Source organism: Aquarana catesbeiana, linkage group LG06 (genome assembly GCF_042186555.1).
Source record: "Aquarana catesbeiana isolate 2022-GZ linkage group LG06, ASM4218655v1, whole genome shotgun sequence".
Lineage (NCBI taxonomy): Eukaryota > Metazoa > Chordata > Amphibia > Anura > Ranidae > Aquarana > Aquarana catesbeiana.
The window spans coordinates 375,360,365-375,387,395 of record NC_133329.1 but is presented as its reverse complement, the minus strand read 5'-3'; the positions used below and the strand labels follow the sequence as shown (position 1 = coordinate 375,387,395).

Sequence of the window (27,031 nt, the reverse complement as noted above, 5' to 3'; positions counted from 1 at the left end):
TGACTTTTGACAAAACTAAACACTGTGCTGTCCTTGACCACTTAGTCACTTACCTTTCCTGCTGATATCCTGCCTCCCCTACTGTATTGCCACAGTCAGGTAAATGTCAAATGTTGCATTCAACACTAAGTGGGACTTTAGGCTCCTTTTTACTAATTTGTCAGTTTTTTCCTTGCCTCCTGCTGTACAAAGTTTGTTGTCTACAGAGCTCAAAAACTCAAGCTGAGACCTACACTGCTCTCTTAAATGAGATTCAAGAATTGAGGAGAGCAAATGTAAAAATACATATAGATTTATTTAGAGAGGGTTAAGGTAAATATAATTATTCTCATGACTTGCAATTCTAATTTCTTCAGAAAATGTGCATTTACAATCTAACAAATACATATAACAGAAAAAAATATGATGTTTTGTATTCCAGTAAACAGTTTAGTTAAGAACATTTATAAGTGCATAAAATGTTAAGTTGACTTAGACATCCAGAATTCAGGGGAAGAAGGGTAAAGAGATTAAAAAAATAAGTACAATTATAATGATATAAAATAATACATACTTATATACAAAAGTCAGACACAATTACTCAGTATAACTGAAGTAGAATTTGTACTTTATGTAATTTTATGCTTATTATCTTTTACATTGTTCACATCACAATCATATGAAGATGGGAACAAATGAACAGATATATATGTATAAATTTATGTGCTAACTGGAAGTACATTTATTTATTATTTGGTTTGGAAGTCTCCTGGAATCTCTCCATAGATAAATAACTAATTAGGCTAATAACCAAAAACCCAAATTCTGTGCTATGCATGTAATGCATGTACGGTATTAAAACAAAGATTTACTACATACTGTATATATATATCATTATTATTATTCACGATTTATATAGCGCCAACAGTTTACGCAACGCTTTACAATGTATAGGGGGGGGGACAACACAATTACATATATATACACATATATATAAAAAATATATACTTATATACAGAATATATATATATATATATTGTATATATATATATATATATATATATATATATATATATATATATATATATATATATATATATATATATATATATATGTAATTGTGTTTTTTTTGTTTTTTTTTTCCTTCACATTTAGACAGATTCCATTTAAATACCTGTTTTCCATAAATCTCTTCTTACATTTTCCAAAATCACTTTACTGTAGAAATCTTGTCATTTGCGTTGACCCTTACCATATGGTGTGTCACATTCCATGCTCCTCTACCTGTTAGAAGTGTGCTAATCTGATGCAAGTCCCATGGCGCATTGGTTCACTAACCGTCAACTGTGCATCAGCTTATTGACAGGAACAAGTTTACTGATGCTTTTGAAAGCTGAAAATCAGTTTAGAAATTTTACAGTTTAATTTGGTTAACGTGTATTGTGTGTTATCACTGTTTTTTTTTTATTCAGTGTTGTCACTGATTCTTTTTAATTTATTGTAATCATAGATCATCTGCTTAAAACAACACATTTAAAATGTATGTCAAGCCAAAAAAAAAAATCTAGCTTTGGATAGAATGGGGACGAATTAGTGCTCCTGTCTGCTTTATACTGCTGTCCAGGGCTCTGTTAGAGGGTTTTGCCCTCACTTCCTGTACAGCTGACACGGGTTTTACTGGACAGGGAGCGAGGGAAAATCTACAACAGCAAATAATATATCCCCTACTACAATGTTATCCAACAAATCATCCCTTATTTTGTGAAAAGCAGTTTTGATTAAAGAGGAACTGAACTTTGCCTAAAACCATAAAAACAATCCCTAACCCTGTTCTAACTAAAAAAAAAAAATACTTACTAGACCATGAAGCCCAGAGTTGTTTTGCTTAACCACTTCCCGCCGGTGGTTCCGTTATCCTGATTGGATGTCATATGACGTCTTTCAGGATAACAGGCGGTGCGCACCCGTGGGGGCGAGTAGCGCGGCGATCGGTGGTGTGATGTGTCAGTCTGACACACCGCAACACCAATCTTGGTAAACAGCCTCTGACGGAGGCACTTTCCCATGTGATCAGCCATATCCAATCATGGCTGATCACAGTGTAAACAGGAAAAGACATGTATCGGCTTTTTCTCACTTGCGTCTGACAGACGCGAGTAGAGGAGAGACGATTGGCTGTTCTCCTGACAGGGGGGGGGGGTCTGTGCTGATTATTTATCAGTGCAGCCCCCCTGAGGATGCCCACTTCAGACCACTAGGGATGCCACCAGGACCACCAGGGATTGCACCACTGATGACCACCAGGTATGCCACCCATGGCCACCAGGGATGCCAATCTGTGCCCAAAATCAATGCCAATCAGTTCCCACAAGTGGTGCCAGTCAGTGCCCATCACTAATGCCTGCCAGTGCCTCCTTATCAGTGATGCCCATCAATGCCATCTATCAGTGTCCATCAGTGCCAACCATCAGTGCCCATCAGTGCCACCTATCAGTGCCACCCATAAGTACCCATGAGTGCAGCCTTTCAGTGCCCATCAGTGCCGCCTATGAGTGCACATCAGTGCCACCTATCAATGCCCATCAGTACTGCATACCAGTGCCACCTATCAATGCCCATCAGTGCTGCATATTCGTGCCCATCATCAGTGCCCATCAGTTACACCTCATCAGTGCCGCCTTATCAGTGCCCATCAGTGTAGCCTCCTCAGTGCCCATCAGTGAAGGAGAAAATTTACTTATTTACAAAATGTTATAACAGAAACAAAGAAAACCTTTTTTTTCAACATGTTCTGTCTTTTTTTATTTATTGCACAAAAAATAAAAACCCCAGCAGTGATCAAATACCACCAAAAGAAAGCTCTATTTGTGGGAACAAAATGATAAAAAATGTGTTTGGGTACAGTGTTGCACGACCGCGCAATTGTCATTCAAATTGCGACAGCGCTGAAAGCTGAAAATTGTCCTGGGCAGGAAGTGGGGAAAGTGCCTGGTATTGAAGTAGTTAAAGTAAAAGCCCTCCCTTTGCCCCTCCCCTTCAGTGAATCCATCTTTAATTGCGATCCATCTACACAGGACCCCGTAGACTATGTGCATCTCGCTAATGGCTGCAACCACTGGCTATGTGGACATTCATCCAAAACGCCAAACATTTAAGGCATGAGAGAGGACAAATGTGACAGATTCCAGCTGCCAATGGCTGCTAAGGAATTAGAGGGTGCTTGTACCCGCCATATCCTTACCAATTATTAGGCCAATTTATTTACATGGCCAGGAATTCCTGGCCACTAGCTGTTTGGACATTCATCGAAACACCAAACATTTAAGGCATTCAGAGGGGACAAAAGAGACAGCTTCCAGGTGTCAATGGCTGCTTAGGGATTAAAGGGTGCTTGCACCCGCAACGTTCTTACCAATTAGCAACATTAATAGGCCAATTTACTCACATGGCCAGGAATTCCTGGCCATGGAAGAAAAGAGGTGGGGCATGTAGTGGGTTACATCATTGTGTAAATATAGCTACATGGCCATATTTGGGCCATCATTGATGTCACCACTATCACAGCTGGTAATGGCTGCTAAGGAAGAAGTGGGAGCTTGCACCCGCTGCGTCATTACCAACCACTGATGAAACCCTGGCTGTGGGCCAGGAATGGAGCATTACATCATTACTTAATCACTTCAGCCCCGTAAGGATTTCCCCCCTTAATGACCAGGCCATTTTTAGCGATAGGGCACTCCGTCGCTTTGACCGACAATTGCGCGGTCGTGCGACATTGTACCCAAACAAAATTGACGTCCTTTTTTTCCCCACAAATAGAGATTTCTTTTGGTGGTATTTGATCACCTCTGCAGGTTTTTATTTTTTGCGCTATAAACAAAAAATACCAACAATTATTTTTAAAAAAGATTATTTTTACTTTCTGCTATAATACATATCCAAAAAAAAAATGTATTCATCAGTTTAGGTCAATATATATTCTTCTACATATTTTTGGTAAAAAAAAATTGCAATAGGCATATATTGATTGGTTTGAGCAAAAGTTATTGTGTCTACAAACTACGGGATAGATTTGGGACATTTTTTAAATTGTTTTTGCTGGTAATGTCACCGCTTATAAAACTGCAGTGATCAATGAAAAAATGACACTGGCAGGGAAGGGGTTAACAGTATGGGGTGATCAAGGTGTTGAGTGTGTTCCCTGGGTGTGTTCTAACTGTAGGGGGGATGGGCTCACTGGGACATGACAGAGAACACTGTAGGCAGAACGGGTAATCGCCTTGTTTACATAGGCATAGTTCCCCGTTCTGCCTCTGTACACAGCGATCGCGGGGTCGCCGGCGGACATCGAGTCCGCTATCCTTCTTGCACATACATGTACGTCGGTTCGCACAGAAGATCCGACCTGCAGCAGTATATCTGCGTGAGCTGGTTGGCAAGTGGTTAATAATGACCACATGGCTATATTTGGGAAATAACAAAGAATTTGTCAAATACTTGAGATTTTTTTTTTTTGTGAATGAGTAGGGATACTATTGGGTTGATTTACTAAAACTGGAGAGTGCAAAATCTAGTGCAGCTCTGCATAGAAACCAGCTTCGAGTTTTTTTTTTTTTGTCAAAGCTTAATTAAACAAGCTTAACCACTTCAGCCCCGGAAGATTTTACCCCCTTCCTGACCAGACAAGTTTTGCGATTCGGCACTGCATCGCTTTAACTGACAATTGCACCCAAACAAAATTCATGTCCTTTTTTCCCCACAAATAGAGCTTTCTTTTGGTGGTATTTGATCACCTCTGCGGTTTTTATTTTTTGCGCTATAAACAAAAAATGAGCAACAATTTTTACTTTTTGCTATAATAAATATCCCCCAAAAATATATAAAAAAACTATTTTTTTCCTTAGTTTAGGCCGATATGTATTCTTCTACATATTGTTGGTAAAAAAAATTGAAATGAGCGTATATTGATTGGTTTGCGCAAAAATGTTATAGTGTCTACAAAATAGGGGATCGTTTTATGGCATTTTTATACTTATATTTTCTTTTTACTAGTAATGGCGGCGATCTGCGATTTTTATTGGGACCGCAACATTATGGCGGACACATCGGACACTTTTGACACATTTTTGGGACCATTGGCATTAATACAGCGATCAATGCTATAAAAATGCACTGATTACTGTAAAAATGTCACTTGCAGGGAAGGGGTTAACACTAGGGGGCAATCAAGGGGTTAATGTGTTCCCTAGTGTGTGTTCTAACTGAAGGGGGGAGGGGACTGTGTAGGGGAGATGACAGATCGCTGTTCATACTTTGTATGAACAGACGACTTGTCTGTTCTCCCCTCAGAGAACCAGAAACTGTGTGTTTACACACACAGATGCCAGTTCTCCGTGTGTCAGCGATGATCGTGGGAGCCCGGCGGTAATCGGGACCGCCAGGCACTCGTATCGGCTCGGGGGGCGATCGGGGGGCCTAGTGGCCACAGGGCGAAGCGACGTTACATAATGTCGTTTCGCCCAGCCGTGCCGTTCTGCCACAGTACAACTGTGGCGACTGGTGGGCAAGTGGTTAAGTTAGAAATGTTTTGGCTACCATGCACAGCTACACCAAATGTTGCACTCTCCAGTTTAAGTAAATCAACCTCTTTGTACCTCCATACTCATTATTATTAATGGGGGCTTCCAGATTCTGACAAGCCCCTCGCCTACAGATTTCCACCAACACCAGGCAAGGGTTGAGGGGAAGAGGCCCTCATAAACAAACAAGATTCTTTGTCTAGGGGGTGCCCCCTGGCAAGGCACACACCTATGCTGAGGGCATGTGGCCTGGTATGGTTCAGGAGGAGGGGTGAACACCCGCTTTCCCTTGTTCCCGGCCAACTATACTCCCGGCATTTTGTTTTGTTTTTTGTGTGTGTGTGTGGAGACCTCCAGTTTAAATTGCTGGCAAATGACATTTATTGCCAGCTTCTTTTTAAAAAAAAAAAAAAAACATAGTGGCTGGTGTGGTCTGACAGGATCGCTGCAGTGCCCATCCGCCGGTCTTGCATTGCTCACTCAAATAAAAAAAGTATTGAAATGTCACATAGGCTTAAATAAGAAGTTCAGTTGGGGACCGCACAGTGCAAGGTGGTGGATTGCCTCACACTGTGCTGCGAATGAAGTACTTTTTTCACTGCACTCCACTACATTGCAGTGGGGGAACCAGGAACACAGAGACAAGGCATTTTGCATTGTCTTTCAGTAGTACAGCACTGGAATGGCCACCCATGACAGTCCCACCGCACGTGGTGCCAATGTACCCAGCAGCCTTCAGTCACAAGTCATGTGCCAGCAATTAAAAAAAAAAATTCCCTTGTAAATGACAGTATTGCTGTAGTACTTTTTGTACATCACAGAGATCTGCACCTTCACAGGCAGGATTAGGACACCCCCCAGGCATGTTATTTAAAGTGGTTCCAAAAAATGAAGGTGTTTTACCTTCATGCATTCTATGTTGTTCATAGAATATTCTATGATATTCATGATAGTCTCGGCCGTCCAGGCAATCTCCCTCCTCATTGGCTGAGAAAGCAGCAGGAGTCTACTGGCTTCCACTGCTGTCAATCACACACATGTGTCTTATAGACAAATCCCAAATCAGCTAAAGCCGTGGAATTACCCATTCTGTGATCAAAGAGCAGACACAATCTAATGCCGCGTACACACGACCGGACTTTCCGGCAGAAAAGGTCAGAAGGAACCATTCCGTCGGACATTCCGAACGCGTGTGGGCTTCATCGGCCCTCTTTTTCGAAAATTCTGACGGACCTAGAAATAGAACAAGTTTCAAATCTTTCCGACCGACTCAGTTCCGATCGGGAAAACCGCTCGTCTGTATGCTAGTCCGATGGACCAAGAATGACGCAAGGGCAGCTATTGGCTACTGGCTATTGAACTTCCTTTTTCTAGTCCCGTCGTACGTCATCACGTTCTAAATGAATGGACTTTGGTGTGATCGTGTGTAGGCAAGTCTGTTTCAGCGGAAGTCCGTCGGAACTCCGTTGGAAAGACCGTCAGACTTCGGTCCAACGGAAAGACCGGTTGTGTGTACGCGGCATAAAGCTTGGGTCAAACCAGTGGGAAACTGTCATATGACAGCATGCCGCTGTCCCAAGCAGCTGAGGCCGTGGAGTTCCTAGCTCAAAAGCCACCCGTAACAAAGGATTGGGGATGCTAGTGAAATCATTGACCCCATATGGACACATGGCTATATTTGGTCAATGGCATGATCTAGTTATGTCCATGTGGCCATATTAGGTAAATGATGTCACCAGCATTCCCACTCCTTTCTTATGGGTGGCTTCTGGACCAGGAATTCCATGGCCTCAGCTGCTTGGGACAATGGTATGCTCTCATATGACAGTTTCCTATGGGTTTGACCCAAGCCTTAACTGGTCTCTGCCCTTTAAAATCCAAATTGGCAATATTAGATTTAACCAGCAGGTAGTTTTGCAATATATATATATATATATATATATATATATATATATATATATATATATATATATATGTGTTATTAGAGCTACCCTGAAAAAAGCCAATGGCAGTGTTACTCAGTAGTCCATTTAAACCCTCATCTTGCTACAGAACCAAGATGCTATTTTCTTTCTGCTACTAATAAAAAAATTACAACGTAACACTTGCAACTATACATGTATGAATAAAAGTTTATTCTATGTATGGACAACACGGAGGCCAATGGTGCTGAATTTGACTTAATACAAGCCTTTTGCTGTTTCTGTACAGCAGGGCTCAGAGTGGGAAAGAAAGAAGCAGCGCAAGTAGCCAATTAGTAATGATTCTGAAGGGAAATATTGATAAGAGGAGAAAGCAGAGTTACAGGGAAAGGAGCTTGTCACTGTACTGGTTCTCCCTTTCTATCCAGCCAAAGGCTTGGGGGGGGGGGGGGGAATGGTGGGTACATGACAGGCAGGGCTCAGGAGAGGTGGTTTGACCAATGCTGGCTGTCATTCAACTAGAAGACTAAGGACTAAGGACATCTAGTAGAGAAAGATAAATATTGTGGGGGCAGCTCTGGATGAAGGGGAGTCTTAAAGCTAAGGCCACTTTTATCTTTTAATGGGCTGGTCTTTTTTTTGGTGGGATATCTTCTTTAATAATTCTTGGAATGGCCAAAGAAGGTTTGATCTTAAAGAGTAATGGTAAACCAATACAATTATACATCTAAAGAAGACTATCAGTATTCTTTATTTTTAAATATGTGGCTATTAAAAAAAATATTCTCACATATACAATAAATTTTTACCACCAAAATAAATAAATAAATAAAAAAAAAAAAAATATATATATATATATATATATATATATATATATATATACACAAGATTTTGGTGTGTGCACATTTCTTTTATGCTTAGTTCTTCGAATTGAGTTCAGTTGGCACCTGCATGAAGTTGGTCTAGTCATATCACAGTATCACAATGAATTGGCCTTCACCAAAAATTAACTCCCACACTGTCTGAAGATCTCGGAGTGTAGTATGGACATTAGAATGTTAGCTCCTTTGCATGCCATTAATGGTCCTTTGCACTTCATAAAGCCCTGCTGAATAGGTTGGCACTATATAAATGACTGCAATAAATAATGTTATTCAGAAATGCCGTCACTCTAATTATGCAAATGAATTCCTCAGCCCTAGTTCGTTAGATTACTAGAAACAATTGCAACTGTTCCTCCTGTGTCCTTTGCATCTAATTGTTTGAGTGAAACGCTATCTGCTTGCCCGCGGATGTTTTTTCCTGGTTATTTAGTTAACCTTCCTTCAGCTGGAGAGATGCAAGAAGGGCAACAATTGAAAGGAATGATGGAAATTCTTCCAGGCAGGTTGAGCGCGGCACGGAGAGGAACACGGCAGTAACATGTGCAGATTACTGACAATTCGAGCATCTGTCTAATGAAGCTCTGTGAGGCTATTTTGATACATTTAGACTCTAATACAGGGGAACAAGACATGAACTGCCTTCCATAAAAAGTGCGAATGTATCTGCAGGCAAAGGAACGGATATAAAAAAGTATTTAGTGATAGTTTGCAACTCTTGTCTAGAACATTGTAAGTTTGTGCTTAGCGTGAGTTTTGAGAAGCACATGCTAGGCCTCTTGAGACGGCGGTCCACTCCTTATGTATGGCATGAAACCAATAACGGTATACGTTGGCATTCTCCTTTATCAGGAAAGTAGAACATTTTTCAGTGCGTAAAAATATTTCGGTATTGTAAAGATGATAAGAATGTAGCTGCTAATAGAGACCTTTCCTAAGAGAGATATGAAGCATCCATTTTTTGACTTCCCATTCTGCAAATGCGCTTTGCCTGGCTGACCCTTCTGCTTCAGTACTTTAATGACTAAGTTTAGTAAAAAGGAAAAGAAAAATAATGATAAAAAATATCAGCACAAAGGGATATTACTTAGGCTTCGGTCACACGTGCAGCCATGGGGCAGTAAAACCAGACAGTTGACCCACTGATTATCTTGAATAACATTTATCAGAACACTGAAATGCAGCTGCTCTCGTCTGTATACATGAAAAAATTAAAAATATATAAACGAACCAGCATGAAACAAAAATTAAACAGCATGTTGCTTTTGGTGGGCTAAGCTGTAGCTGCGTCACAACCAATCATAGCTCCCAACTGTCCCTGATTTGGAGGGACTGTCCCTGATTTGGAGCAATGTCCCTCTGTCCCTCTTTCCTTCTCATTTGTCCCTCATTTTGGTCTGATCTATATAGTTGTATATAAAATGCACTTTTTATCTTTAAAAAAGTGTTTCCCAGTGCTAAACCTTTCATTCAAATTCTAAATTGCTGCATTTGTAAATTTTAAAAGCCAATATAAAGGAATAGTAGTAGTAGTAGCAAAAAAAAGCCCTTGTGGATTCAACTATTTGTTTTTTTTTGGTTAATTCTCCTTCAAGGGGGTGTGGCAGGGGGTGTGTCCTATGCCTACATACATTTGCTAGTAGGAGTCCCTCATTCCCATCTCAAAATGTTGGGAGGTATGACCACGTGCAATGCACATGATTGTTTTGTAGTAGTATGGCATAACGCCTCCTACCCTCCTAATGTGACCCACCATGGACCACCAGTGCTTGTATGTACAATCCTTTACTATTAATTCATGTGTCCCTGGCGCTCCTGCTTTAGCTAAAATCCTCCTCCTCCAATCCCCCTCCTACCCCCTCCCCCCCGCCGCCGTAATCGTCTGGTGCAGTGGGGATCAATAGAGCCAAGGGATCTGTCATATGCACTCATCAAGAGTGCTGACTTGCCCACCTTTTTCCACCCACCTCCTCCATTCATAGATTGTTTTTCATTCCTTGAAATTGCTCTGTACTTTATTCATAGAAATTGTACTACAAACAGGGTGTGCACAGTTAGCACTCTTAACCTCCCTGGCGGTATGATTATTTCGGATTTTAGGTGCTGAAAGCGGTACAATTATTTTGCATGGAAATTTTGGCGTTTTATATTGTAGGCCTGTAACTCTTAGGAATATTTCACTTAAATCTGTCCAAACCAGAGTCTAGTAGACATCCCGGGTATGATAAAGTTTGAAAAACGAAATTAAATTATAATATAATAAATAACTATAAATAATTATACCAAATAATAATATAATAATAATAAAAATTATTCAATAATGTAATCAAATCAAAAACACTGAAATTTTCTCAGTTGCAGAATTGTCGCTGTCATTACTTTTCTGTGTTTGATGACGGATTCCCCACAAATCACTATCGCTCAATTCTGCGAGTGATTCTAATTTATTATCGCTGTTTTCTAGCTGGTCTAAAACCACTTTTGATGTAAAGAGACAGTTTTGGTTGCTATGGACAATCTCAAGTTTCCAGGCAGAAAGAACAGTTTTTATAATATAAAACTGCATGTAGGGCACTGGGCAGACCACTAGGGACAAAGGGGATGTGTAATTATTTGATACAGTACTGTAATCTGTAAGATTACAATATACTGTATCTATACTGTGTATTTTACTTTTTGAATGTAGCGCTGAACTCCGTCCCAGTGCGTCGCAATGCTCGCAGGGAACGGAGCTCGGCAATGTGAATCGAGCAAGACGCGGCAGGCTCGCAGATCACAGCGGGGAGACATTACAGTATCCAGGGGACAAGGTGAGTAAACTCTACAAGGATCCTGCGATGCGATCCCGAGTCTGGCTCGTAGTTACCGCTTTTGGTACTGAAATCTCACCCCATGCCAGACTCAGGAATACCGCTAGGGGGGTTAATGAGTGGGGATACATCTATATGCATTGATTAATGCAGAAAGTTTGGAGTTTAGGTGATGCCCTCTGTTGACTAATTTAATAACTGGAATTCCAGTCTAACACTATGTCAAACAAAACCAAAGAAAATTCCCAGCTCAACTTACCGACCAGCCTGAAGCCAACCAAATTATCCTGTCTAATGCCCCGTACACACAATCGGATTTTCCGACAACAAATGTTGGATGTGAGCTTGTTGGCTGAAAGTCCGACTGTGTGTATGCTCCATAGAACATTTGTTGTTGGACTTTCCGCCAACAAATGTTGGCTAGCAGGTTCTCAAATTTTCCGCCAACAAAACTTTGTTGGCGGAATTTCCGATCGTGTGTACACAAGTCCGACAGACAAAAGTTCACGCATGCTCGGAATCACGCAGAAGGAGCCGCACTGGCTATTGAACTTCCTTTTTCTCGGCTCGGCGTACGTCTTGTAAATCACCACGTTCCCACGTTCGTAATTGTTGGCCAACATTTGTGTGACTGTCTGTATGCAAGACAAGTTGGAGCCAACATCCCTTGAACAAAAAACCACGGTTTTGTTGTTTGAAAGTCCGATCGTGTGTACGGGGCATAACAGTATGCGATAAAACAGGGGTTTTGTTTGCACACATTTGAAAATGCATGCGTAAGCTGCAGAGCCCCTTCATGGTACCCCAGTATTATCTGCAGTCCTAACTCTAAATTTTGAGAGCCTCCATAGTAGGAGCACATGAATTACAATGAATAGGCAGCTTACGCATGTATTTGCAAATGTGTGCAAACCAAACCCCTGTTTTTAATGCATACTATTAGACAGGATAATTTGCTTGGTTGCAGGCTGGTCGGTAAGTTAAGCTGGGACTTTTCTTTAGTTTTGCTTGACATGAGTTACCCTTCCATGTGCTTTTTGCTGCAAAAGCCAGTTATAGTTGGGGGCAGTGGCCATTTGTTAACACTAAATATACTCAAAAATGTTTCCTCTTGCTACTTAGCCTCCTTAACCTGTGTAAAAAAGATCTGTATACTAACCTTTTTTAAGTCCAGTCCAATCATGTGATCCGCAGCTCTGGCTCCCCTTTGTCAGTGAGCGGTGGCTGCAGGGGAGAGGGGGGACCGCCGACAATGGATGGGCCATGGGACCCTATGGGTGATGTCATTGCTCCCGGAATTCCCAGACATTGTTGAGAGCTCCCTTATCATATGTGGCCATGCACACATAACAATGAAATCTCTGCACCACAGGCAAAAAAAAAAAAATTGTGGGACACGGAATAATGTGATTATGGTTGGTGCTGTCTTCAAAATGTGTCTAACTTTCACATTCGTGAACCCTATAAATCTGTATATAGACTACACTGGCAAAAATGGGCATCAAGATTACTAAACAGTTTACTACATGTAAAAGTGCAACAAAAATAATAATAAATGAGCAGCACCAGAAAATACAACTAATGTCCACTGTAGCAATAAGTCCCATTCAAATAATAGTTGATTAAAAATCAAAAGGTTAGTGAACAGGTGCTGGTGCTATTAGTACCAGTTTGTTCTAAATGGTGCTGATTGTCAAGGAGATTAAACTAACCGGCCCCCTACCCCAATACCTGGACTAAATAGTTAAAGAAGGTTTTTCTTTGAATTGGACTTTGAAAGGGTAGTGTACATCTAATCAGTAAGACAGTATTGAAAAAATATATAATGTTTTTAATAGAATAAAGTTAAAAAGTAACATGTACAATACATAGAATATGCAGGATGCGGATATGGAAATATTCAAAAACACAACAGTTGACAACAACCATTAGTCTGTTGAAAATAGGAGCAACAGAGAATACTAACGCGTTTCAAGTCTGCGATATCGGTTCTCTTCTTCAGGGATAGGTAGTTACAACAGGACGTGAATACGTCTACAATTGATAAAGGGTATATATAAGGATATATCCATTGAAAAAATTAAATAAACAAGCAAAATATCAAAATGTTGAATTTCTCAATTGTGTGTGCACTAACCATACAGATTGCATAAACACTCAAAAATATCTTGCAACCAAATTAAAAATGCTTGGAACATGCTGCGGCTACAGGCCCGCCCATTTCGGTCCAGGAGGAGATGACTGCACGTGAGCGATTCAAAAACCGAACAGGGAGTCACTCATAAAGGGTGCCCCAGAAAGGCCCCTAGAAAGTCCCCGCGTATATCCCAAAGCGACTGATATCGCTGTAGAGAATGGAAAAAGAACACTTGATCTTGTATAGGAACCAAATCTATAGGGGTTAGCCTCAACAAATTGTATATGTATGTATATATATATTTGTATATGAGTAAAAAACAGAAAATATACCTACCCAACTACTGTAATGTCATGAAGTTCTAGTAGTGGTAAAAAAACACTGGCTTCAATAGGAGACTCCAAAAGCACCAAAAGGCAGAATACCAGGCCTATAATAGAATGAAAATTAGTACCAGATAAACACGTGACCACTTCCAGGTTCTCCAGGTGACCCCACATGGATGTACACTCATCACAATGGATGGACCTTCTATCTCACTGCGCTTTTTTGGTTGGACCCATTGTGTATCTTGTTACCAACTTGACCATGCACATGTACCAGGATGCAACTCCTTCCAAGCCGTACACTGCCACTCAAAAAACAGTATCAGGGAAAAGATTAACTGCGCAAAACAGCCAACGTTATTACACCATATAAAACCTTACAATTACACCACACTCACATGTGTATGTGCCTAAGGACCAGCACCATGTACATACAGCAATTATAGTTAAGATGTCTGCCGCCCCAAAATCAGAAGCCAGCTTGCACATCAGGGATGGGATGTAACGTATTGGCTGGGGAACACTGCTTCAACTAGTTTGGTCTGAAAACGTATCTGAACAATCTAAACTAGTTGAGGCAGTGTTTCCAAGCTGATACATTACATCCCATCCCTGGAGCGCAAGCCAACTTCTGGTCTCAGAGCAATAGTGGCCATCTTAACCATAAGCACTTACTCGATCCAGTGACCCACGAAAGATCAGTGTGCCGCTCAGGCTCGGTCAACATGGGGAATAGCACAAGTAACTCTGCATCCATTGCGGGAGTGCCGGCGATGGATGGAGCTCATCCCAGCTCCTGCGATCGCTGAAGGGAAAGGAGGGAGAGATCCCGAATGCCGCACATCTATGGAGTCCTCTGATGGTAAGAGTGGCAACCTCAGCCTGGGCTCCTACCAGGCCATGCCCCCAATGCATTTTGCTCCACCCCCTGGAGCTTAGTCATGAGGACTTAGTCATTTCCCATGCCTAAGCTCCAGGGGGCAGAGCGAAACGTGTTGCAGGCATGGCCTGGTGGAAGCCCAGGCTGAGGTTGCCACTCTTAACATCATGGGACTCCATGGATGTGCTGCATTAGGGATCTCTCTGTCTTTTCCCTACTCGATCTAGTGCTGTGCCTATCTGCAGTGGCTTTCTCCTCTCATTTCCCAGTCTCACAGACTTTGCTGAGGCAGCGGCAGCCGGCTGCTGTCCATCAAATCTTGTGACGAGGGAGCGGGGAGGAGGGGACAAGGTCGAGCTGTGCTATGTGTGTCTATGAACACAGGCAGCTTGGCTCGGGACTGAGCCTGCAAGGTGTGCCACCTTAGGAAGTAGCTTCCTATGGTAGCACACCGAGAAGAGGAGGAGCCAAGAGCGCCAGCGGGGGAACCAAGAAGAGGAAGTTAAGGGCCGCACTGTTTTTTATTTAAAAAAAAAAAAGAGTTTACAATCACTTTAATATCTACTTGATGCTTATGACATAGAGAGCTGTCACAATAAAAGCTGCCATAGTGAGCATTTTTCTATATGTACCTGCACTTGTGGTTTAAATCTTTATTTTAATGCTATCCTTGTATTAACAGGTAAGCCAAAATAAAGAAGGTGTCTTAAATAAAACCAAGATAGCGGACAAAGGCAAGAAATTGAGGTAATGTGTGTGTCTCATAAATTATTTTGTCACTAATTTAAGTATATTCTATCGTTACAATTATACTTGAGAAATTCCAACAATATGTTTTGTTATGCGTTCCCATTCACACAATTTACCCCAAAGAATATAAATGTCTAAACTTTTCGGCTGTTGCTTTGGAGCAGGTTTACACATAGTACTCTATAGGCAGCTTGAATTGTTCAGAATAATTTGCTGAACAGTACACAAAGGAGACAATTTAGGGGCATTTTTTAAATAAAAAAGTGCACCAACCACCCTGGTCCAAAAATGTTTGAATATTTGGGAGTTATTTATCCAAATTTTAAAGTGGTTCTAAAGCTTTAAAGCGGAGTTCCACACAAAAATGGAACTTCTGCTTTTTGGAATCCTCCCCCCCTCCGGTGTCACATTTGGCACCTTTCGGGGGGGGGGGAGCAGATACCTGTCTAATACAGGTATTTTGTTCCCACTTCCGGGCATAGATACCCGAGCCACCCGTGGGTATCTACGCCACTTCCCTCCCCCCCCCCCCCACTGTCTTCTGGGAGACATACGGGTCCCAGGAGACAGCAGGGACCAGTGGGAACGCGCAGCGTGAGTCGCACATGCGCAGTAGGGAACCAGGAAGTGAAGCCACACGGCTTCACTTCCTGATTCCCTCACCGAAGATGGCGGCGGCAGCACCCGAGAGCTGAGGGACAGATCGGCTTCGGGTGCCGATATCGCGGGCGCCTTGGATAGGTAAGTGTCCAAATTTTAAAAGTCAGCAGCTGCAGTATTTCTAGCTGCTGACTTTAAAAAAAAAAATCGGCGGAACTCCGCTTTAAGTTTTTTTACCTTGCTAACCATTAAGGTAATAAACCTTCTGTGCTACAGGATCCCCCCCCCCCAGCCCCCCTCTATTCTGGTAAGCTCTGTGAGGCGGCCCTCCTATTCCTTCTGTATTGAAATGTATTTGAAATTGTATTGTCTCCCTTTATATTGCAAAAGTGCTGTGCAAACTGTTGTCGCTATATAGATCCTCTATGATAATAATAATAAAATATAAATAAAAAAATGTGCATTAACATACAGTGTACTACCCAAACCTTGAGATCTTTAACCCTTCGTTAGGACAGACAGTGTGCATATTTAGTATGCATCTGATAATGAAGATCTGCCAGCACAGCACAGACAGGGTTAACTACAGGCTTATCCTTAAAGCAGAGTTCCACCCAAAAATGGAAATTCTGCTTTTTGGAATCCCCCCCCTCCGGTGTCACATTTGGCACCTTTCAGGGGGGAGCGGATACCTGTCTTATCCAGGTATTTGCTCCTACTTCTGGGCATAGATAGCCAGAGTATCCGCGGATATCTATGCCATGTCTGGCGCCTCCTCCGACACACAGGTCCCAGAAGACAGGAGGGACCAGTGGGATCGCACAGCGTGACTCGCGCATGCACAGTAGGGAACCAGGCTGTTTCCCTTACCGAAGATGGTGGCGCCTCCACCCGAGAGCCGAGGGATGGATCGGCTTCGGGTGCCGACATCGTGGGAACCCTGGACAGGTAAGTGTCCATATTTTAAAAGTCAGCAGCTGCAGTATTTGTAGCTGCTGGCTTTAAAAAAATAAAAATAAAAATTGGAGGAACTCCGCTTTAACATTACATAGAAAGGGGAAATTTAAGTAAGGTTTTTATCGCATATTTTAGCAAATAAAGAAGTAAACAACACATTTTAAACATTTGTTTGAAGTTGCGCTATGTGAACTGACCATGTAACAAATACAAAGTAGGTGTTATCCCAATTTGGCTGCAAAGGTAGAAATACACTTTAAGCTTTTATTGGAAGAGTGTAGACTTTCTGTGTCTGGTTATCAGTTAGGAGTTTTATCATTTGAAACTGTTCCCAAAGGACCGAGTCTCTTCGTTGCTTCTCTAATATACTGCCATCTAGTGTTTCTTGTATGGATTACAGCAAAGGTTTACCCATCATTATTCATGTTTTATACTGCATGGTAGGTTTTCTTGCAGCAGAATATATAATCATCTAACAAAGAGTGAAATGATTAAAGGTAAACACAAATCTTCGTATTATGCTATGAAAAGTTTTTGTAAACAGCATGTGCTTTTGGTTTTATCGGTTAATTATTGGACATGGTGATTGTAGCACATTACAGGTAGTTCAATATAAATTAGGAGAGGAACATATTGATGAGCATATTATCTAATATTCTTAAAGGACGTAAGACTGGATTTACAGGGTACCGTACTTAGCTAAGCTAGTCTGTTTGCAGTCTGTAGGTGTTTCGGTTATAACGGCATTAAACCCAAAACCAAAATTGTAATATATTGCAAGTTACCAATCATTAGATGTGGTGGCTGCATTCATTTTCTTTTTTTTTAGGCTTAATTCCTCTGTTTTCACCTGGTGATCTGGCCAGTAACACACCTCCTGTATTAGACTCTCTGGAAGAATTCAAGCAACAAAAAAGAATTAGCAGCGCAGGATCTTTGTTTTATATAAATATAAATTTATTAAACGATAAAAAAAAGCACACTTACATGTAAAATTCTTGATATTCAGCGTAGGTGGTGGATGAGACCACTTCAGAGTTGTGTGGATGTGTATGCAGTTCATGGAGCTCATGCCAGCATGGTGAAAACTCTATCCTGACAGCTGTCAGAGGAGCTGGCAGTGCCCGACATCCTGCACAGTACACTCTGCTTCGTGGACCCCCTATGTGCCTGTGAGAGGTGGAGAACACACCCTACATGGGCAAAGAAGAGTGTCACTTTGGAGTCAACAAGATTCATGTGTCCCTATATGTCCCCATCATTGTCAGCAATGAGAACAAAGCTCATACCCAACTGCTCATCTTTGTCATTTTTTTTTTCTGGGTGACCAGAGACTGAATAGTCTTCTCCCAATGTTGGAATTACCATTAAGATATTTGTATATCCCTATCATAACCCCTCTTAACCACTTGCTGACCACGCTATAGACCACGCTATAGCCGAATGAGGGCTACAGTACGGCCAGGCAGTTTTAGTAGGGTGTCATATGACGGCCTCCCGTGATCGCGCTCCCCATCTTGCACCCACTGTGGTGTGCGGGCTCCATGCTCTGTAATCGCAGTGTCCTTTGCACACTGCTGATCACAGATTGAGGTAAAGAGCCAGTCAGCGGCTCTTTACCATGTGATCAGCTGTGTCCAATCACAGCTGATAACGATGTAAACAGAAGCTGGTTATCGGCATTCCTTGCCTCATTCTGACAACATGAGGAGAAGAGAAGAGAGCCGATAACTGGCTTGTGTAAAAGGGGCATGTACATTATACAGTGTCCTGATTATCAGTGCAGTCCCAACAGTGACCACTGTGCTGCCAATCAGTGCCCACCATTGCTGCCAATCAGTGCCCATAAGTGCTGCCAGTCAGTGCCCATTAGTGCCTTCTCATCAGTTAGCGCCTTGAGGCGGTTCAGTTCGCATTTGCTGCGCTTTACAAATCATTCATTCATTCATTCATTTACCTATCAGTGCCACCTACCAGTGCCCATCAGTGCTGCCTATCATTGCCCATCAGTGCCCCCTATCAGTGCTGCCTATCGGTGCCCATCAGTGCCACCTATTAGTGCCCATCAGTGCAGCCTATCAGTGCCACCTCATCAGAGCCCATCAGTGCAGCCTATCAGTGCCACCTCATCAATGCCCAGCAGTGCAGCCTAATCAGAGCCCAGCAGTGCAGCCTATCAGTGCCCATCAATGCCCATCAGTGCCCATCAGTGCAGCCTCATCAGCGCACATCAGTGAAGGAGAAAAATTACATGTTTGTACAATTTTATAACAAACTAGAAAAAAGGTTTTTTTTTTTCAAAATGTGTGTTGTTTTTTTCATTTATTTAGCAAAAAAAAAAAGACTCAGTGGTAATTAAATACCACCAAAAGAAAGCTCTATTTGTGAGGAAAAAAAATGATAAAAATGTTGTTTGATTACAGTGTTGCATTACCGAGCAATTGTCATTCAAAGAGCGACAGCGCTGAAAGCTGAATATTGGCCTGGGCAGGAAGGAGGTAAACGTGCCCAGTAGGCAAGTGGTTAAAGCATCTCTTTTCCAGGGAGAATGAGTTTAATGTTTGTAATCGTTCCTCATAACTGAGATCCTCCAGTCCCCTTATTAGGTTTGTTGCTCTTCTCTGGATTCTCTACAGGTCCAGCACATTCCTCCTGAGGACTGGTGGCCAGAACTGGACAGCATACACAAGATGGCAGAATTATAGTTTTATCTCTTGAGTAAATAACCTTTTTAATGCATGCTAATAGTCTGCTGGCCTTGCCTGCTGCAGCTTGGCATTGCGTGCTATTGCTGAGTCTGTCATCAACTAGAACCACCAGATCTTTTTCCCCCAGATGTTCTCCCCCTAATATGTAGCTTGGCATTCATATGTTTAGCCCTCAAGTGCGTTGCTTTACATTTCCCTACATTGACCTCATTTGCCAAATGTTTGCCCACCCTTCTGTTTTATCAAGGTCTTCCTGTACAGTTGCTATATCCAATTGTAAAGTTATTGCCCTGTTTAGCTTTGTATCAGCAAACATTGAGATTGAACTATTTATCCCATCCTCTATATCATCTATATACGCAACCCTACCACGGGATCTCCCTTTCCTCTCACTCGCTGAAGAAGCTTTTGACGATGGAGGGCCTAGATAGACCACTTTCCTCCTTCTACTTAGCGATCAATTTGGCACACAGACCCAGGCTAGATGTCCTCTATCAGAGATGGCACACCGATCTTCCTTCTCTTACTGAAGAAGATTGGTCTGAATACTTGGACCACTTTTTAACAGACGTGATCTCAGCCAAAGACAGGTTTTTATTGGATGCTATTGCAGTTGCCTGTTCTAAACGTGGACAGGACTTATGTGACTCACTCTATGTACTAGTTGTTGAAACCGCAGTGCCTTTTTCATATTCGTTCAATGTATTCTGTTACACTAGACCTGTACAATGTGTAATATATCATCTTATCTTACTGGCAAAACAGTATTGTTCCCAAGGCTAGTCCTGGGGTACCTCACTTATAACTCCAGACCATTCAGTAGATGTGCTACTCATTATCACGTGCCCCTGTAACCAGTTTTTTATCCAGGTACATATACTATCATCAATTAAGTGTAGCGCCCTGCTCCTGAAGAGCAGACGCTATTCTTTTGAAATTTAAGTTAGTTGAAGCTATAGTTTGGCTCAGCTTATTATTACCTAAATTTAATGGTTTCTGTACCAGTTTAGCTGGACTGTGCAGATTTCCATCTGACCATGGGTGGTGCTGTCAGCATTGGTGGATGTTGTAAATACAGTCTGGTTGGACATATTGAGTACTCTTTGCTCAGAAAGAATTCGGTGGGAGTAGTTCATCCACCGGGCATTCTGGGCAGGGGTATTTAAGGAACAGACACCGTGTGGAGTAGGTTGGTGCTTCCTGACCTCATGGCCCTCCTGGCCTGGGGAACTGCTGTTGCTTAAAGTTCTGCCTTGAGGTTGGTGGACCCAAGGCCTAGCTACTAGAAGAAGGATCAGAGTTTTAGTGGCCTACTGGTCCGTAGGATGGTCTCTTTGCTGTCTGCCCTGCGGGAAGAAGCAAGGGATTGCTGTGACCAGGGGAGGACTCTTCAGGAGATGACCAAGCATAAGGCTGGTATCTTGAGAAGAGCCTGGGAACTCAGTCGGAGACGCATCTGCGATCAAGCACAGCAATCAGTTCATTCAAGATTGTAAGGTTTGTGGCAGAGACCGTGTTAAGCACAGCAATCGGTTCATTCAAGATTGTAAGGTCTGTGGCAGAGACCATGTTCGAGCATCACATTGGCTGCTAGGTCGATGAGAGAGACCTATCCGGTGGTTGTTGAATCCAGCTGTGGAAGTGCTATTCGCTGGATATAGAAATTACCTCAAACCGCAAGATCCAAGGTACCTGAATCCCTTTTCACCCTCTACCTTACTATTGCATATTTTGTTTCTTTAATAAAACTTGGAAAAAGGACTAAGTGTTGGAGCCAGTGTTTCAATTGAGCAATTGATAAGTACCTCTATGACAAACACTGAGAAGATGGTAATGGTCTCTCTGACACTCTCCTCTTTTGAGGCACATTACATTCATCTATTCTCTCCCATTTCTCTAAGTATTGCTGTCATCATCCGGCCCCCTGGACCAGTATCAGCCTTCCTTGATGACTTCTCTGCCTGGCTACCGTACTTTCTCTCTTCTGAAATCCCCACAATTATTCTCGGGGACTTCAACATCCCTGTTAACACTAACACTACTATTACTTCTAAACTTCGAAGCAATGGATACAGGCTCCTACCCACTCCAACGGCAACACCCTTGACCTTGTCTTCTCCTATCTGTGCACTCCGTGCAACCTTTCCAACAATCCACTCCCACTCTCTGATCACCACCTTATTAGTTTTGCTCTCTCCCTGTCTTCCACCTCTTCTCCCTCCAACCGCCTAACAGTTACACGTAGAAACCTTCGCCACCTCAACCCTTCTCTTCTCTACTCTGCTACTGATCACCTCTATGACAAAATCTCACCTCTGTCCTGCCCCAACCTAGATATTTTCATCTACAACAGCTCACTGTCTTCCTCCCTAGACAAGCTTGCCCCCCCTCACTACACGCAGAATTAGGCCCCGACTGCTACAACCCTGGCAAACAGATGACACTCAGAAAATGTAGCCGCGCTCTTGAGCGCCTGTGGCATAAGACTAAGATCCAGGAAGACTTCACACAATATAAATCTGCCCTCCTAAAATATTATTCCTGCCTTCACACTGCCAAACAGACCTACTTTATCACACTCATCAACACCTTCTCATCCAGTCCACGTCAACTCTTCTCTAACTTCAACACTCTACTCTGTCCTCCACTGCCTCCACCCACCAACTCACTCACTGCCCAGGAGATTGCCAATCACTTCAAAATTAAGATTGATACAATTCATGAGGAGATCGCCAATGAGCAAAAACATCTCCCATGCAACACCCCATGTCCTCAGATGCAATCATTACTTCCCTCATTCAACCCTGCTACTACTACTGAGGTTGCTAAACTTTTATCTAACACTCATCTAACCACCTGCCCCCTGGATCCTGCTCCCTCGCAAATGCTACGCTCACCCTCTGACTCGATTCTACACTCTCTAACTCACATTTTCAACCTCTCCCTCTTTTGTGGAATCTTCCCAAACTCTCTAAAACATGCACTAGTCACCCCCATACTTAAAAAGCTCTCACTGGACCCCACCAATCTCAACAACTCACATCCCATCTACTTAATCTCCTTCTCCTCCAAACTTCTTGAAAGACTGGTCTACAACCGACTAAGCGACCATCTGACCATGAATAAACTTCTTGATCCCCTTCAGTCCGGTTTTCGCCCTCAACACTCCACAGAAACTGCTCTCCTTAAACTCTCAAATGACCTACTAATGGCTTAAACCAGTGGACACTATTCTGTACTACTTCTCCTGGATCTCTCTGCTGCCTTTGACACAGTGGACCACCCCCTCCTCCTCAAAAAACTCCACTCCTTTGGTCTCCATGACTGTACTCTTCGCTGGTTCTCATCCTACCTATCCCACCGCTCCTTCAGTGTCATTTACAACTCTACTTCCTCCTCTTCTCTTCCTTTATCCGTTGGGGTCCCCCAAGGTTCTGTTCTTGGACCTCTCCTTTTCTCAATCTATACCACCTCCTTGGGTCAGTTGATTGCCTCCCACGGCTTTAAATATCATCTCTACGCTGATGACAAACAAATCTATCTCTCCACCCCCCAGCTCTCTCCATCTGTCTCCTCACGCATTACCAACTTACTAGCAGACATATCAGCCTGGATGTCACATCACTTCCTCAAACTCAACCTATCCAAAACCGAGCTTATGATATTTCCCCCCCAGGTGCCACTTCCGCTGATTTCTCTGTCAATATCAACGGCTCAACTATCAACCCATCTCCCCACGCCAAGGTCCTAGGTGTAATCCTGGACTCTGAACTAACCTTTCGACCCCACATTCTATCACTATCCAAAACTTGCCGCCTCAATCTCCGCAACATCTTTAAGATACGCCCCTTCCTAACCAATGTCACCACAAAACTTCTAATCCACTCCCTGGTCATCTCCCGCCTCGACTACTGCAACTCCCTCCTCTACCTCTAAATAGGCTATCCCCACTTCAGTCCATCATGAACGCTGCTGCCAGGCTCATCCACCTCACAAACCTCTCAGCATCTGCTACACCCCTCTGCCAATCCCTCCATTGGCTGCCACTCAGTCACCGAATTAAATTCAAGATACTAACTATAACTTACAAAGCCATCCACAACCTGGCCCCCAGCTACATCTCTAACCTAGTCACAAATTACCAACCTAATCGTTCTCTTCGCTCCTCCCAAGACCTCCTGCTCTCAAACTCCCTTGTCACCTCATCCCATGCTTGCCTTCAGGACTTCTCCAGAGCCTCTCCCATCCTCTGGAATGCTCTACCCCAATCCGTCCGATTTTCTCCTACTTTATCCAGACGATCCCTGAAAACTCATCTCTTCAGAGAAGCCTATCTGGCCCCCACCTAACAACTGTACATTTATCTTCTCAATCAGCACATCACCCACATTTATTACCTCTTGTATCTCTTGACCTTCCCTCTTAGATTGTAAGCTCTAAGGAGCAGGGCCCTTTGATTCCTACTGTATTAAAGTGTATTGTATTTGTACTGTCTACCCTCAAGTTGTAAAGCGCTATGTAAACTGTTGGCGCTATATAAATCCTGTATAATAATAAAAAAAATAATAATAATGGTAAGCCCAAAGAAAATTAAATCAGCAGCTTTTTTGGGGGTCAGTGCTACATAAGCGTTTATGGGGTACCGTATCAAATGCTTTGGTGAGGTCTAGATAGACTACATCCACAGGCCTTCTTTTTCCAGATTATAGCTCACTTCCTCATAGAATGTTAATAGGTTGGTCTTGCATGAATCATTTTTCATGAATCCTTGCTGACTACTGTTAATGATACTATTCTTATCAGCAAATTCTTGGATATAGTCCCTTACAATCCCCTCCATTAGTTTACAAAATATTGATTTTAAACTGACTGGCCTATAGTTTCCAGGTATATATCTTGGTCCATTCTTGAATATTAGTACCACGTTAGCTTTTCGCCAATCCACTGGTGCTATTTCTGTCAGTAAGCTTTTATGGTTGCAATATGGTTGCCCTCAAAGGGCCGGTTGTTTCTGTAGGACTAGATTTCCAGAGCATGCCACCCCTCCTTACATCAGATGTCAAGAGTCCCCCCCATCATCAGAAGTCAATAGCCCCCCACCTTCCCTTACATCACAGTGCAGCCCCCTTACCATATGCTACTGCAATGCTGAGAAGCAGAAAGTGCAGGGTCTGGAGGAGGACCAGAAGAAGGCTGGAGTCAGCTGCCAGAGTCTGGTGAATGTTGAGATTAGGGGAGGTGGAGATGAGGGGTGCTTCATCTGCACAGAGAGGCCCTGGATCTGTAGGAGGAGTTCTGCCCTCCTCTTTGCTTCTGACTGCTGAGACCGGGAGGGGGCCAAGACGAGCCTCTCCATGGCTGCAGGGAGAAGTGCAGGATCAGGTGAAGGAGTTCTGTCCTCCTCTCAGCTACCGACTGCTGCCGACTACTGAGACAAGGTGGGGGGGAGACAAAGGGGGTTCCGCAGCTACAGAAGAGATGTGAGGGCCACATGAAATGGCCTGGAGGGCTGGATTCGGCCCATGGGCCTTGTGTATGACACATGTGATTTTTGTCTTCCTCTTTTGCTACCTACTGCTGAGACAAAGTAAGGGTGAAGACGAAGGCGGTGCCACAGCTACAGGAGAGATGGGAGGACCACATGAAATGGCCTGGGCGGTCAGATTCGGCCCACGGGCCTTGTGTTTGACACATGTGCCCTAGTGTCTGATTATTGAACCAGAATGAGTGAATTGGTGCTGAACACCTGGCTGCCTAGCACTGATTCTAGGGAAGATCCAGTTGGTTAAAGCAGCTCATGTGGGGGTAGCGCTACAAAAAAAGAAAAAAAAAAGAACCCCGGGTGATCATAAATTCAAATACACAGGGGCACAGATAATAAAGATTTCATAAATAACAATCACATTGACTATTATTGTTTTAAAATGTTTCATTCAATAATCAAGGCTAGGAAAAAGGTTATTTAAAGTGATTTTGCAAGCTATAAAAGGTTATTTTTATACCAAAGGCTAAACAAATGAACCAAAAATGTTTTAACTTTTAGGTCTATGTGTTTTTCTAACATGTGGAGTATACAAATACATTTATTGCTCTTCATTTGAAATACACTTTCAGCATACAAGAAGACAATGTACCTTGGGACTGATCTATCAAAGGTTGTATTTAACGGACACAAATAGAGAGCGGATTTGCATAATGTTTGCATAATGACTCAATTTCACAATATTAGATGCAATGACATAATATTTTTGATATCATAATGCTGGGTCATAAATTGACTCTGTGTCATTATGCTAACTAATGCAAATTGTATCATTTTTGTTCTATATTTGTTTCCGAGCCGGGTGTGCGATGAGATGACCCTCATCACAGAGGGCAGTAAGATAAAATACCTGAAATAAATGGTTTCATAAGACCACTAAGGGGTGAAAAAAGGATGAATTTTAGCCTGAAAAGAGCGCTTTATTTTCATCTTCATATAAGCTTGGTGTACTATCAGTCAAAGAGAGTTGCTGATAATTATGATCTACTTAGATCATCTCATAATTGAGTGAAGGAGACTTTTTAAGGGTATATTAGTGACTGATAGGTTAAAATAAACATTAACTCCCGGATTTAATAAAAATTTGCAAGGCATTATCCGGTGCATAATACCAGAGAGAAGTGCCTGCATATACTTAAATTGACACTAAACAAAATCCTTTTTCTTCAAAAGTAATCCATACACATCCGCTACTTAATGGTCCTGTCATGCGGTCATGTTCACTGCTCTATGCATACTACACATTCCATAGTCCATTTCGGGAGCGAGCAAGAGAGGATGGCTACATTCCTACATACTGTGGGACCATGGAGAACAGATGTAGCCACCCTCTAACAGAAAGCCAGATCACAGCAGCAAAAAAAAAAAAAAAGGAATTTGGATATGCAGAAATTACACGCAAATGGGGAAACAAACCTCTAAATAAATGGAGATATACACAATTACAGCATTTTACACAATCATTACCACAACCACTACGGGGAAGGGGACACATGAGGTCAATCGAGAAATTGCTTGGTTCCCCCTCAAGCATAAAGCGAAGTATATCTAAAATATATAAAATTCTGATTAAGGAAGTAGAATATGAATACCCATCCTTACCTAGGAAATAGGAAGAGGACATAGGACCCCTTAGAAATGAGGAACATAGGAAAAAAATATTAAGAATAGCCTGCTTCTCTGCAAGAGATGTCAGGACAATGGAAACATGTTATAAACTACTGGCAAGGTGGTATGTGACCCCCCAAAGGGCGCATAGATATGGGACAGAGAGCCCTTCAACCTGTTGGAGGGGCTGTGATGCCACGGGGACCTTTGCGCATCTTTGGTGGGAATGCATAAAAGTACAACCCTACTGGGAGGGAATTATAGGGGCAATTTATCAAATAACAGGAGAACAGATTCAGAAAGATCCTTGGGTATGTTTGTTCCATGACACAAGAAAAGCGGTCTCCCATTT

The 27,031-nt window shown here is 42.5% G+C and overlaps 1 protein-coding gene across 2 annotated transcripts in view; it reads left to right on the top strand.

The window, feature by feature from the left end:
* Positions 1–27,031, top strand: part of ARHGAP15 (Rho GTPase activating protein 15) — a 911,406-nt gene that overhangs the window by 128,086 nt on the left and 756,289 nt on the right. For both annotated transcript variants that reach the window (XM_073634231.1, XM_073634232.1), the window contains exon 5: positions 15,197–15,261. In XM_073634231.1, the coding sequence (XP_073490332.1) occupies positions 15,197–15,261 (65 nt within the window). The remainder of the gene's footprint in view (positions 1–15,196; positions 15,262–27,031) is intronic.